Genomic DNA, 14154 nt, shown 5'->3' with positions numbered 1-14154 from the left:
GTAAATAATGTACTTGGCGAGGGCTACTTTTGAACGCTATAGGCATGAGTAAATACTCTTCTGGAAACAGAGAGCAGCATCTCCATAAAGCTAGTAAAGATACAGAAGCACAAAGTGCTCTAAAATATCCTGATAGATGGCCGTGTTGACTTGATAACAGCCCAACACCAGCAATATGACATGGCACCCCAAATCAGGATGACAGTGCATCCAATCCCACCGACTTGACTGCACAGAAACAATATTCATTCACAATTTAATCATGAATTGTTCTATGGAAGAAATACAAATATCATCAAGTAAAACAAATGTTTATTAGTAAAGAATTTCTAAACATGCGATAGGTATACATATATAAAAGCCCAAGACAGTCATCTTCACCAACGGTCTCCACCACGGTCATAACCACCACTCCTCTCGCCGGAGCTCCTGTCACCTCCGTATGCTCCGCCACCACCTCCTACGCAAATACGAGAGAATACATTCAACAACATGCCATCGATCAATTATATGTGCCAGAAATAGGAAAGCTTAATTAAAGAATCCAGGGTAAAACCCCATCTCTACCGCTTCCGCCACCATAGCCGCCACCTCCATATCCTCCGCTACCACCATATCCTCCGCCACCACCTCCATATCCTCCTCCTCCCCCCCTTCTTCCTCCACCTCCTCCTCCACCTCCGGAACGGCCATTCCCAGCGTCGTCCACACGGATCGTCCTGCCATCCAGAGTCTGAAAAGACAACCGGTCAGTAGTGTTGTGCCACCAGGAGAGCATAAGGTGCCTTTCAGAATGGCTACCAGCATCTGTGGCAATAAGTCATCAACTCACCTGGCCATTCATTCGTTCCTGCGCTTCCTTTGCATGGCTTGGGTTTTCGAACTTCACGAAGCCAAATCCACGAGAACTGCCTGTATCTCTGTCTAAGACGACAACAACTGTAGAGAATGAAACGGATAAAAAAATATATATAAATTACACCATGTGAATGAATGTAGTTGTTCATATGGATTGAAAGTCGTTTTTTACCGTCACAAATTCTTCCAAATTTGGTGAAGGCGTCCTCCAACGACTGCTTATCCGTGTCAAAGCTCAGCCCTCCAATGAACAGCTTTCCCTCGTCGTTGTCCCTCGACATGTTTTGTCTAAAGAGAAACACAAAACTGTCACATTACATAAAGCGTTTAAAACTCAATTATACTGAATATAATGTTATGTTTTGGCAAATACAAGAATTATTAGGAGGCAAGGAGCTATTGGCCAAGCAGTTGAAACACAAACTCAACTAGGTTTATGAAAATCACTTTAAACCTATATGCATTGGACATTTGAAAATTGCAGATGTACAAGCTCACAAGGCCTGCAGGTCCTTTGTGTAATCAGTGGGACTGGGGCCAGGAGCAGCATAGTGCCATGATTACACACACACCCAGTTGCCGTTTCCACTCCCACTGATAAGACACGGAAATGTTTGAGAACCACTGGTTTAAACATTTGGAAGAAAAGTGCAAATAAAACTACATTTTATGAAACGAATCTTTAGTAAAAGGCTCAAACAAGCAAATAAGCCCAAATAAGCAACCAGGCCTACACTTTAGAAAAAGGCCGAAATGTGAAAATACATTTTAAAAGTAACCCCAAAGAAGAATACAACCAGACTAAGCAAAGCCGATGCACTTTTAAAATACAAGCCATATTTACCAGCAACTTAACAAAACTACAAGCCAAAAGTCACGTAAGCCTATAATAAGCAGACATGTGGAATAATGCATACGTTTCAGAAGGCAGGACGCGGTAATCAATCACCTTTAGTTGGTTTTCAGAAGATGAGGTGATAAGGTGTTGCTGCTGCTTGGTGAGCTGAGAGATGATGAACTTGGAGGAATCAGGAAATGCTCTGCTTTGGACTGCAACCTATTTAAATAGTGTCCGTGGGCGGGGCCTGTATGTGTTTCACTGAGGCCTGATTGGATGAATGGGAGGGGTCAGTATCACTGGCAGGTTTTTAGTTTTAACTGTATTTGCAAAAAGAATAACATGGAGTAGCCTAGTCTTATATTTTATTTTCCAAACGCACCATGTCAACATACATTGGAATGCGAAAATACAATGTGGAAATGTATTACAATGTCACAATTGTAAATTATAGTAATCTTTATAGCAAAAGGCAGACGCACACCTCAGAAGGCTAGTGACAGGTGCGTAGGGGAATAGAGCATATATTAAAAAGGGTATCTTTGAAAAACAAAGAAAAGGTCCCACACACTGTCGACGTTTCGGTCGATTAGACTTTGTCTGTCCTGACAGTCCTGATGAAGGTCTAAGGCCGGCTTTAGACTGCAGTCACAAAAAGTCAGATCCGATTCAAATCCGATTTTTTTCTCAAATCCGATCTTTTGGCCCAGTCATTCACACTACCGTTTGCAAGTGACCAGATCCGATCTGTGCACTCAGACTGATTTTAACAACTCAACGCAAAGCCGCCCTGCATCGACATATCTGCTTTGGTTACCGTGGTAACCGAGTTGTTTTTTTTCCGGTTTGCAATGCGGTCAGCCCGTTGATCAATATCACTCACACACACACGAGAGTCATTACAAAATTGTATTTTTTTGGACCCACATTAATGAATGAAATAAAAAAGAACACCCCCCGCAGTAGCCTACAATTGCACAAATTAACCTCAGCTGTGTGGATCTCAGCTGATTTCATTCCACAGTGGTGAGGCGCACAAACTGATGCCTTTCATCATAACATTTAAATATTAAAACGGCGGAAGTAAACACATATGTTTAGCTGTACATTAACTATCCAACTTCATTTAACTTTGCCATTGTTTAATATGTTGATACGAGCATGGGATTGTCTGTGAGGGAAGGTTTTTGAAACATCGGGTTTCATGGATCATGTGCGCTGCGGCTGCTGCGGCCTCGTTATTAAACACTACGCTGCGGCCTCGTTATTAAACACTACGTAATTAATGTTCACTAACATCAAGTTCCATATGTTGTCCACCATGTCCTTGTCCACGTAATGTTACAGTAGGCTACCTGGCTACAGGCTTATTTGGTCACAAACATGTTTAGTTGTAGGCTTGTAGCCTATATTCCATCGGGCGCCGTGCATCATTGATTATGTTGTCCAAAAGAACAGATCTGCAAGCTATCAACTCGCCATGAAACGGCGTGTTGACAGCTTGTATGTCTGTTTTTTGGGGGGTAGCCGACCCGACGCACGTTACGCATTGGAACAAGCCATGGGTTTGAGAGGCTGATTGATGTAAACCGTAAACTTACAGTATTAGATATTTAATAGCATATTTAAAGTTGTCACTTTTTGGCATCGGGACTACGAGCTCTCCTTTCTATTTTAACCAACACCAATCTCACATTGCAGATAGGACCGCGTGTAGGCTAGTTGTTCCCTACCATTCCGCGAGAAATATCCTAATAAACGGCCTTGTTTCTGTAGCCTCTTCATATCGCGTCAAATAAGAACTGTGTTCCAAAAATAAACAAATGATCCCAGCGGTTTGACTCACATGGATATAAAGAATCAACTGACTGAGAGAAAACGCGAATGTTACTGCCGCCGAATTATTAACATTTTCGCTAGAAATATACTTTATCAAATACCTCCCCGACAATATTCTTTGATAGTTTATTTATTTTTGAACCACAATGCTTATATGAGAGTATTCAAAATGAAACTTCTGTGACCCTGGACTAGGGGATGAGCAAGTGACGTCAGGACTTCCGACTTTGGTACACTACGCCTCCGCCGTATAGTGCTGAGTCTGCTGACATAATAAATGAAGAGACATTATTCCTATAAAACAAACGTGTGTTGCAATATTGTTTTCCTCTCTTTTCTGTCCTGTCGCTTGTTTTCTTTTGCTCTCGTTTGGTTGTTTTTCTCTGTCTCTTGTTTAATACTTAAATTAAAATACTACTCGCGCTCTGTAATGAAGTCACGTCAGTAGCGCTCGGGTCGCGCTGCGGGTGACGTTTGGACAGTTTGACTCAGGTCACTTCATGTGGTCGTCGTATTCAGACTGAGCCAGATCAACTCAGATCGGATATAAATCGGATTTGAAACCACCTCTGGATGTGACTCAAGTCACATTTGAAAAAATCGGATTCCATGTGACCTGTCTGCATTTAGACTTATTTAAGCAAATCGGATTTCTATCTTGAAGTGACACAGATCTGATTCAGGCTAGATTCAGGCTAGATTTGGCTGCCAGTGTAAAGCAGGCCTAATAGACCGTCCTGATGAAGGTCTAATAGACAGTCCTGATGAAGGTCTAATAGACAGTCCTGATGAATGTCTAATAGACAGTCCTGATGAAGGTCTAATAGACAGTCCTGATGAAGGTCTAATAGACAGTCCTGATGAAGGTCTAATAGACAGTCCTGATGAAGGTCTAATAGACCGTCCTGATGAAGGTCTAATAGACAGTCCTGATGAAGGTCTAATAGACAGTCCTGATGAAGGTCTAATAGACAGTCCTGATGAAGGTCTAATAGACAGTCCTGATGAAGGTCTAATAGACCGAAACGTCGGCCTAATAAAGAGCAACATCTTGGCCAAGTGTCTGACAGTGTGCGGGACCTTTCTTTGTTTTTCAAAGATAACCTTTTTTTAATTATAGTACCCTAACATGGTAATAAGTTAATAGGTAATATCTTAATCTGGGTACAGACTGCAGGGTCGGGCCCAGTTCTTGGATGAAGTGACTGGGGGACGTCCGGACAGGTACTATAATTAAAAAAAGGGTATCTTTGAAAAAACAAAGAAAGGTCCCGCACACTGTCAGACACTTGGCCAAAATGTTGCTCTTTATTAGGTCGACGTTTCGGTCGATTAGACTTTGTCTGTCCTGACAGTCCTGATGAAGTCAAAGAAAAGGTCCCACAGTGTGTGGGACCTTTTCTTTGTTTTTCAAAGATACCATTTTTAATATATGCTCTATTCCCCTACGCACCTTTCACTAGCCTTCTGAGGTGTGCGTCGGCCTTTTGCTATAAAGATTACTATAATTTAAAATTGTGACATTGTAATATATTTCCACATTGTATTTTCGCATTCCATGTATGTTGACATTTGGAAAATAAAATGTAAGACTCCATGTTATTTTTTTTGCAAATACAGTTAAAAGGGTCAAACTAAAAACCTGCCAGTGATGCTGACCCCTCCCATTCATCCAATCAGGCCTCAGTGAAACACATACAGGCCCCGCCCACGGACACTATTTAAATAGGTTGCAGTCCAAAGCAGAGCATTTCCTGATTCCTCCAAGTTCATCATCTCTCAGCTCACCAAGCAGCAGCAACACCTTATCACTGCACTCTCTTCTGAAAACCAACTAAAGGTGATTGTTTACTGTGTCCTGCCTTCTGAAACATGCATTATTCCACATGTCTGCTTATTATAGGCTTAAGTGACTTTTGGCTTGTAGTTTTGTTAAGTTGCTGGTAAATATGGCTTGTATTTTAAAGTGCATCGGCTTTGCTTAGTCGGGTTGTATTCTTCTTTGGGGTTACTTTTAAAATGTATTTTCACATTTCGGCCGTTTTCTAAAGTGTAGGCCTGGTTGCTTATTTGGGCTTATTTGCTTGTTTGAGCCTTTTACTAAAGATTAGTTTCATAAAATGTAGTTTTTTATTTGCACTTTTCTTCCAAATGTTTAAACCAGCGGTTCTCAAACATTTCCGTGTCTAATCAGTGGGAGTGGAAACGGCAAATGGGTGTGTGTAATCATGGCACTATGCTGCTCCTGGTCCCAGTCCCACTGATTACACCAAGGACCTGATTCTTCTATTTGCCATAACCTTATATTTAGTATAATTGAGTTTTAAACGCTTTATGTAATGTGACAGTTTTGTGTTTCTCTTTAGACAAAACATGTCGAGGGACAACGACGAGGGAAAGCTGTTCATTGGAGGGCTGAGCTTTGACACGGATGATCGGTCGTTGGAGGAAGCCTTCACCAAATTTGGAAGAATTTGTGACGGTAAAACGACTTGCACTCCATATGAACAACCACACATTCATTCACATGGTGTAATTTATCTTATATATTTTTTCATTCTCTACAGTTGTTGTCGTCAAAGACAGAGAAACAGGCAGGTCTCGTGGATTTGGCTTCGTGAAGTTCGAAAACCCAAGCCATGCAAAGGAAGCGCAGGAACAAATGAATGGCCAGGTGAGTTGATGACATATTGCCACAGATGCTGGTAGCCATTCTGAAAGGCACCTTATGCTCTCCTGGTGGCACAACACGACTGACCGGTTGTCTTTTCAGACTCTGGATGGCAGGACGATCCGTGTGGACGACGCTGGGAATGGCCGTTCCGGAGGTGGAGGAGGAGGAGGTGGAGGAAGAAGGGGGGGAGGAGGATATGGAGGTGGTGGAGGATTTGGTGGTGGCGGAGGATATGGTGGCGGAAGCGGTAGAGATGGGGTTTTAATTATTTAATTAAGCTTTCCTATCTCTGGCACATAATTGATCGATGGCATGTTGTTGAATGTATTCTCTCTTGTATTTGCGTAGGAGGTGGTAGCGGAGGATACGGCGGTGACAGGAGCTCCGGCGAGAGGAGCGGTGGTTATGACCGTGGTGGAGACCGTTGGTGAAGATGACTGACTTGGGCTTTTATATATGTATGCCTATCGCATTTTTGGAAATTCGTTACTAATAAACATTTTGTTTTACTTGATATTTGTATTTCTTCCATCTACACAATTCATGATTAAATTGTGAATGAATACTGTTTCTGTGCAGTCAAGTCGGTGGGATTGGATGCATCATCCTGATTTGGGGTGCCATGTCATATTGCTGGTGTTGGGCTGTTAGCAAGTCAACACAGCCATCTATCAGGAAGCACTTTGTGCTTCTGTATCTTTACTAGCTTTATGGAGATGCTGCTTTCTGTTTCCAGAAGAGTATTTACTCATGCCTATTGCGTTCAAAAGTAGCCCTCGCCAAGTAAGAGTACATTATTGACATACTTTTCAGGTTGTCATGTCTGTGTTTTAAATTGTTTGTTCATGTGCTGTAATCAAGATTGCAACTAAAAGGTATTAAATATGGCACTGTTTTATGGAACTGTAGGGCACAAGACTGCAACACACCACACCACACAAGCTGTAGTGTTGTACTAATGATGATTTTGTAAAGATTCTGAACTTGGAACTCCACACACACACACTGCTGGGACCTAATCTTCATTTTGAGAGAAGCCACTGATGGACCTGTTTAAAATGTACAAACACTTCCTACAGCATGTCAAACTGCTGTCCTCGCTCATAGTTCTATATTCCAGGACTAGGAATGATATTGGCATTTTTCTTTCTCTCTCTCCCCGAGTTCAACACAGTGGAACAATGCCTCCTCTCCTCCACAGGGTCAATGTCCGAATGAAGGTGAAACAAATCATTGCATGTGTTGATGGAAGCTCAGACTTTTCATTGTTTTAGGTTAAGCTAAGAAAAAAAGCCTCATTCACCAATTTTTTTAAAGTGCTGAAAGTTCCATCATGCATGGAAGGATGTGCTCAAGGTTCATGTCTTCTAACCCAGTACATTTGTTTTAAAAGTATCAAGATGATAAACAGGCCTATTCAATTATAAAAAGAGGTCATGACTACAAACGCACACACACCCCACTGAGCAATTGACGGCTTTTAGACGGCTAAATGACCGTCTAAAAATGGGGTAAAATAGTCTAAAAATAAGTGTTTTAACGGTCTAGGCTTAGATTAGATGTTGAAACGACGTTGTTTCAACGTCTAGACTATTTATACCCCATTTTTTTGATAATGACTATTTATTTTAGCCATTTAGCCGTCTATTAGATTACAAAAATGCTCAGTGGGACACACACACACACACACACACACGGCAAGCAAAAGTATTTTGTGTCATACTGTATTACTAGGCCACTCAACAAATTGGTTTAGATAAATGTTCTTTTGCAAATACATGTTTGATGGAAATAAAATTCCGGCGACCCCAAGGATCGTATTAATGGATAAAAATAAATTATATCTATTCTGTAATGCTAATTAGAAAGGACTGTAAATATATATATATCTTCAATAACCCAGCAGGGAGACCAAATACTGTGCTGTATTTACCTTAAAAATGAGTGAGTAGCCCTTTAAATCTTGAATGACAGTCACTCCACCATAAAAAATAGAAGGATACCTTAAAAACGAATTGGAGACAGACGAAATAAAGTTCTGAGAGGAAGTTTAAGGTTTTAACTGTAATTTTTAGTAGGTAATAAAGTCAATTTACATAGAGAATGTGCTACATGGTTCAGATAATAATAATAATAGTACAATACATCACTATAATTTAGAGTATTCAATTGTTCCAATATGGATCCGAACTGAACCTGAACTGAACTCCTCTTCACAGTATGTTACTGGCATTAATAGTGCATCTGACGTCAGTTGTTGATAAAATGTTCATTGGCTGGTAAATAGTTCATTTCCGCAATATCCCACGGTGGTGCTGGTTGTCGAGCACTCATTGGACCAGCACATGGATGATGAGACTGGTATCGTGACATCTTCCTTGGTTCCGTCATTGATGACCATAGACCGGGAAAGCACAGAGGCTGGCGTTGCCAGGCAACCTGTTGATAACATTCTTTCCCTGCCGTCTGTGAACTCTTCAACAGAGAAATGGCCTGCTATCTACTTTCTCACTAGGCATCAAGGTCAAATACATGTCTCAAATCAAAATAGGCCTCTCAGTATGGCAAGTTAAGTTGACTGGGGACAGACATTATGGAGACCGAATAAGGAGTAAACAAGATATTAAATCTTAATGTGCCGTCAGGAAATCCATAATATCAATATGATAAAATAATATAAAGGATAATATAGGGCTGAGATGATTAGGCACGTGGATGGTGACATGACATAAATAGGATAAGGAGAACAACCCGGAGTAAACAGGCAGTAGGCTAAGAGTAAAATGATAAAAAGGGCAAGATGACCAAATATGACCTATATGGAACACGGTCTGGGCCCAAAGTTCTATCTGTGTTGAGCAACAGAATATGATGGAGTGGCCAACTTGACATGACGTGTAAACAACATGTCAGAATTTATCTATCAATGTTACAAAACTATGACAGAAGATTGATTAAAACTCCAAAGACAGGGTCATTGTGAGTACATGCTGGACAGTTTTGTACACCACAGGGTACTATAATTTAAAATTGTGACATTGTAATACATTTCCAAATTGTATTTTTGCATTCCAATGTATGTTGACATGGTGCGTTTGGAAAATAAAATGTAAGACTAGGCTACTCCATGTTATTTTTTTTTGCAAATACAGTTAAAAGGGTCAAACTAAAAACCTGCCAGTGATGCTGACCCCTCCCATTAATCCAATCAGGCCTCAGTGAAACACACACAGGCCCCGCCCACTGACACTATTTAAATAGGTTGCAGTCAGAAGAGTATTTCCTGATTCCTCCAAGTGCATCATCTCTCAGCTCACCAAGCAGCAGCAACACCTAATCACTGCACTCTCTTCTGAAAACCAACTAAAGGTGATTGATTACTATGTCCTGCCTTCTGAAACATATGCATTATTCCACATGTCTGTATTATAAGTGACTTTTGGCTTGTAGTTTTGTTAAGTTGCTGGTAAATATGGCTTGTATTTTAAAAGTGCATCAGCTTTGCTTAGTCTGTTTTCTTCTTTGGGGTTACTTTTAAAATGTATTTGGGCCTTTTTCCAAAGTGTAGGCCTGGTTGCTTATTTGGGCTTGCTTCTAAACAAGTATTTGCTTGTTTGAGCCTTTTACTAAAGATTAGTTTTATTTGCACTTTTCTTCCAAATGTTTAAACCAGTGGTTCTCAAACATTTCTGTGTCTAATCAGTGGAAGTGGAAACGGCAAATGGGTCCGTGCAGCGTGTGTAATCATCGCACTATGCTGCTCCTGGTCCCTAGCCTGGGCACCATTCCATTTCGGGTTTATGAACCGGTCGGGAGCGGATGATATCGCTACGTCATGTTGTATTGTTTTGTAGTCTTCAATCTTCCGGAACTTCCTTTTCCCTCAAACCGATTTTTCTCAATAAAAGCTACAGGCTACAAGAGCATTTATTCTTCCTGTTTGAGGGAAAAGGATGTTCCGTTTGCTTGTTCCTGCCTGACTACAAAACAATACTACAACATGACATAACGATATCATCCGCTCCCGACCGGATCATACGGCACTTTTGGAACAGAGACCAGGCTTTCCTCTGAGGTGGAAAGCCTGGTGAGGTGAGGTTACCTGGTCCCAGTCCCACTGATTACACAAAGGACCTGCAGGCCTTGTGAGCTTGTACATCTGCAATTTTCAAATATCCAATGCATATAGGTTTAAAGTGATGGTTGCATGTTTTCATAGACCTAGTTGTTGAGTTTGTATTTCAACTGCTTGGCCTATAGCTTCCTTGCCTCCTAATCTTGTATTTGCCAAACCATGACATATTTAGTAATTTAGTTTTAAACGCTTTATGTAATGCACATTCACAGGGTTCATAAAGCAAGGGGACAGTTGTGTTTCTCTTCAGACAAAACATGTCTAACGACGAGGGAAAGCTGTTCATTGGAGGGCTGAGCTTTGACACGGGTGATCAGTCGTTGGAGGACGCCTTCATCAAATTTGGAAGAATTTGTGACGGTAAAACGACTTGCTATTCATATGAACAACCACACATTCATTGACGGGTGTAATTTATCTTTTTTTCCCCCATTGTCTACAGTTGTTGTCATCAAAGACAGAGAAACAGGCAGGTCTCGTGGATTTGGCTTCGTGAAGTTCGAAAACCCAAGCCATGCAAAGGAAGCGCAGGAACAAATGAATGGACAGGTGAGTTGATGACATATTGCCACAGATGCTGGTAGCCATTCTGAAAGGCACCTTATGCTCTCCTGGTGGCACAACACGACTGACCGGTTATCTTTTCAGACTCTGGATGGCAGGACGATCCGTGTGGACGACGCTGGGAATGGCCGTTCCGGAGGTGGAGGAGGAGGAGGAGGTGGAGGAAGAAGGGGGGGAGGAGGAGGATATGGAGGTGGCGGAGGATATGGTGGTGGAAGCGGTAGAGATGGGGTTTTACCCTGGATTCTTTAATTAAGCTTTCCTATCTCTGGCACATATAATTGATCGATGGCATGTTGTTGAATGTATTCTCTCTTGTGTTTGCGCAGGAGGTGGTGGTAGTGGAGGATACGGCGGTGACAGGAGCTACGGCGAGAGGAGCGGAGGTGGTGGAGACCGTTGGTGAAAATGACTGACTTGGGCTTTTATATGTATACCTATCGCATTTGTGGAAATTCTTTACTAATAAACATTTGTTTTACTTGATGATATTTGTATTTCTTCCATCTACACAATTCATGATTAGATTATGAATACTGTTTCTGTGCAGTCAAGTCGGTGGGATTGGCTGCATTGTCATCCTGATTTGGGGTGCCATGTCATATTGGTGGTGTTGGGCTGTTATCAAGTCAACACGGCCATCTATCAGGATATTTTAGAGCACTTTGTGCTTCTGTATCATTACTATACGCTTCATGGAGATGCTGATTTCTGTTTCCAGAAGAGTATTTGCTCATGGTCTTCAAAAGTAGCCCTCACCAAGTAAGAGTACATTATTGACATACTTCTCAGGTGGTTGTCATGTCTTAAACATTTACTGTAATCAAGATTACAACTAAAAGGTTTTAAATATGGCAATGGTTTGAATTTTATGGAACCGTAAGGCAAAAGACTGCAACGCACCATACCAGGCTCACACTCAAGCTGTAGTTTTGTACTAATTTTGTTTTATATAAAACTGTTACAATAATTTACAGTGCCTTCAAAAATGTAAAGAGATTCTGAACTTTAACTCCCTACACACAAAATGCTGGGAGCTAACCCCATCTTAATTTTGAGAAAGAAGCCACTGATGGACATGTTAACACTTCCTACAGCATGGCAAACTGCTGTCCTCGCTCATAGTTCTATATGCCAGGACTATGCATAACTAGGCCCCTATTTTTGCCTGTGCCTTATCCCTAAACCTTTTTTTTTTTTGTATTAAAAAACCTGATATACATTGACACGTAATCTTGTTTTTTGGTATATGGCACTGGTGAAAGTAGGGCCCAAACTAGTGTCCCAATGTCCATGCATGGAGTTGTCACTGGAGAAAACAATGCCTCCTCTCCTCCACAGGGTGGAGCTGTGGAGGTGACTGTCCGAATGAATGAAGGTGAAACAAATCTTTGCATGTGTTGATGGAAGCTCAGACTTTTCATTGTTTTAGGTTAAGCTAAGAAAAAACAAGCCTCATCCACAAAGTTCTGCACGTTCCACATGGATAGGATGTTCTCTAGGCCCTCAAGGTTCATTGATAATTTCTTTATCAGTAGTAGTACCCGATGCTAGAGCAGATTTGTTTTAAAAGTCGCAAGTAAAAACTATTCATGCAATTATAAAAAGAAAGTTCATGAACTTTGGAATCTATACTATTTTTAAGTGAAAGGGAAAAGAAAATAGCTGTTTTGTGAAAATTCTTCTTTTGCCCATAATACATACATGCAGCGTCATATGCTTATGACACTTTACAGTATGGTAGAGGGTCATGCCAAATAGCACTGCAACCAGCCTTACTCCAATTGGCCAAAGGGGGCGCTATATCAATTTTTTGATAATGAAACCTTTGAACAGGCATAACTCATGCCTCGTTCAGTGGCAGACACTGGGCGTGTGTGTGTGTGTGTGTGTGTGTGTGTGTGTGTGCGCGTGTGTGTGTGTGTGTGTGTGTGTGTGTGTGTGTGTGTGTGTGTGCGTGTGTGTGTGTGTGTTTTAGGCTGCACAACAGTGACACTTGGTTGTGTAAACCAACCAAACGCTATTTCGTGCCTCACTGCTCAAAACGAACTTGGGGAGACAGGGCCTTCGCACAAGTTCGCAGTGGCCGCCCCTTCTCTTTGGAACTCACTCCCAACTCACATCAGATTGATTGATTGATTGATTGATTGAAGAATTTATTAACAGTTTGCAGAATTACAGTACATTTCAAGCACAAACTCAATACAAAGGCTGTTAACTGTGAGTGGACGACCCAATTAAGCATTACACTTGTTTCCAATAGGGTCCACCATGTTCAAATCATCAAAACATTTAGAGACGTACAAATAGACACTTCTATAGACAGAACAGGAATTCATCATAAAGGAGGTAAAAATGGAAAAGAAATATATACAGTGAGGGGAAAAAAGGGGGGGGGGCGGGGGGGGGATTCAGATTTTACGGGGGCCAGTTTCGAATTGCAGCCATCCGTAGGTGCCCTTTGAGAGCGGTTTTGAAGGAGTCAAGGGATTCGCATGTCTTAATGACAGTTGGTAGGGCGTTCCACATTTTGGTGGCATAGGAGCGAAAAGAATTTAGTCCCTTGTTTGTGCCGAATCTGGGTTGTACATGGTTCGTTGCACTCCCTCTGGTGTTGTGGGTGTGGACTTCGTTAACATTAAGGAAGTATCTAGACAGGTACATGGGTATCTTGGTGGTGTATCGAATCTTGTGGACCAGACCCATTGCAAGATGCTGTACTCTGTCGTCGACCCTAAGCCATTCCAGCCTGTCGAAGTGGGCAGGGGTGAGGTGGGTTCGGGGGGCTAGACCAGTTTGCCCCCACCTTCGAAATGTTCAAAAGCACACTCAAAACCCACCTTTTCAAACTGGCTTTCCCTACATAACCCCCCCCCCCCTCCACACACACACCCTTCTTGTTTGTCCTTTTTTGATTTTGATTTCTAGTTCTTAACCTTTTTAACTAGTTCTTCTAATAAAAATGTCTGTACTAAAATGTCTATAAAGCGACTTTGGGTACCCAGAAAAGCGCTATATAAATCGTATGTATTATTATTATTATTACTGCTCAGACAGACAGACCCAGCCAGGGACCTGCAGGGACAAACATAACTGTCTAATAGGAGTGGTTGCACCACTCAAAGATCATCCAGTGATGCTGGCCTCTCCCATTCATACCTGATGCTGGCCCCTCCCATTCATACAATCAAGCCTCAGTGAAATGCATGGCACTGGCCCCGCCCACTGACACTATTTAAATAGGTT

General features: G+C 41.6%; 2 protein-coding genes across 5 annotated transcripts; one reads left to right on the top strand and one right to left on the bottom strand.

The window, feature by feature from the left end:
* Nucleotides 1–295: 295 nt before the first annotated feature.
* LOC306921666 (RNA-binding protein 3-like) lies at nucleotides 296–1933 on the bottom strand. 4 transcript variants are annotated; one of them, XM_079498899.1, is made up of 5 exons: nucleotides 1808–1933; nucleotides 1031–1146; nucleotides 833–939; nucleotides 568–733; nucleotides 296–460 (listed from the first exon to the last, which is right to left on the bottom strand). In XM_079498899.1, the coding sequence occupies exons 2-5, from the start codon at nucleotides 1137–1139 to the stop codon at nucleotides 378–380; spliced, it is 465 nt and encodes a 154-aa protein (XP_079355025.1). In that variant the 5' UTR covers nucleotides 1140–1146; nucleotides 1808–1933; the 3' UTR covers nucleotides 296–377. The 4 variants fall into 4 exon arrangements, with proteins under 4 accessions (XP_079355025.1, XP_079355028.1, XP_079355026.1 ...); XM_079498902.1 differs by having other exon boundaries at nucleotides 296–457; nucleotides 580–733; XM_079498900.1 differs by having other exon boundaries at nucleotides 1031–1164; nucleotides 1808–1909.
* A 3302-nt stretch (nucleotides 1934–5235) lies between these two features.
* On the top strand, nucleotides 5236–11394 carry LOC306927591 (uncharacterized protein). The gene is made up of 9 exons (XM_079507388.1): nucleotides 5236–5375; nucleotides 5902–6017; nucleotides 6103–6209; nucleotides 6309–6378; nucleotides 6561–6636; nucleotides 10568–10704; nucleotides 10787–10893; nucleotides 10993–11128; nucleotides 11238–11394. The coding sequence occupies exons 2-9, from the start codon at nucleotides 5909–5911 to the stop codon at nucleotides 11312–11314; spliced, it is 819 nt and encodes a 272-aa protein (XP_079363514.1). The 5' UTR covers nucleotides 5236–5375; nucleotides 5902–5908; the 3' UTR covers nucleotides 11315–11394.
* The last annotated feature ends 2760 nt before the right edge of the window (nucleotides 11395–14154 follow it).

Source organism: Electrona antarctica (assembly GCF_951216825.1).
Source record: "Electrona antarctica genome assembly, chromosome: 1".
NCBI classification, from domain to species: domain Eukaryota; kingdom Metazoa; phylum Chordata; class Actinopteri; order Myctophiformes; family Myctophidae; genus Electrona; species Electrona antarctica.
Note: the sequence above shows the minus strand (reverse complement) of the source record. Positions and strands in the feature narration are given on the sequence as shown.

Coding starts and splice junctions, on each gene's coding strand:
- LOC306921666 (XM_079498899.1), bottom strand. CDS start 1,139: ATGTCGAGGGACAACGACGAGGGAAAGCTGTTCATTGGAGGGCTGAGC. Junction 940..1,030: donor ATTTGGAAGAATTTGTGACG/GTAAAAAACGAC, acceptor CATTCTCTACAG/TTGTTGTCGTCTTAGACAGA. Junction 461..567: donor CGGCTATGGTGGCGGAAGCG/GTAGAGATGGGG, acceptor GTATTTGCGTAG/GAGGTGGTGGCGGAGCATAC.
- LOC306927591 (XM_079507388.1), top strand. CDS start 5,909: ATGTCGAGGGACAACGACGAGGGAAAGCTGTTCATTGGAGGGCTGAGC. Junction 6,379..6,560: donor CGGAGGTGGAGGAGGAGGAG/GTGGAGGAAGAA, acceptor TTTGCGTAGGAG/GTGGTAGCGGAGGATACGGC. Junction 10,705..10,786: donor ATTTGGAAGAATTTGTGACG/GTAAAACGACTT, acceptor CATTGTCTACAG/TTGTTGTCATCAAAGACAGA.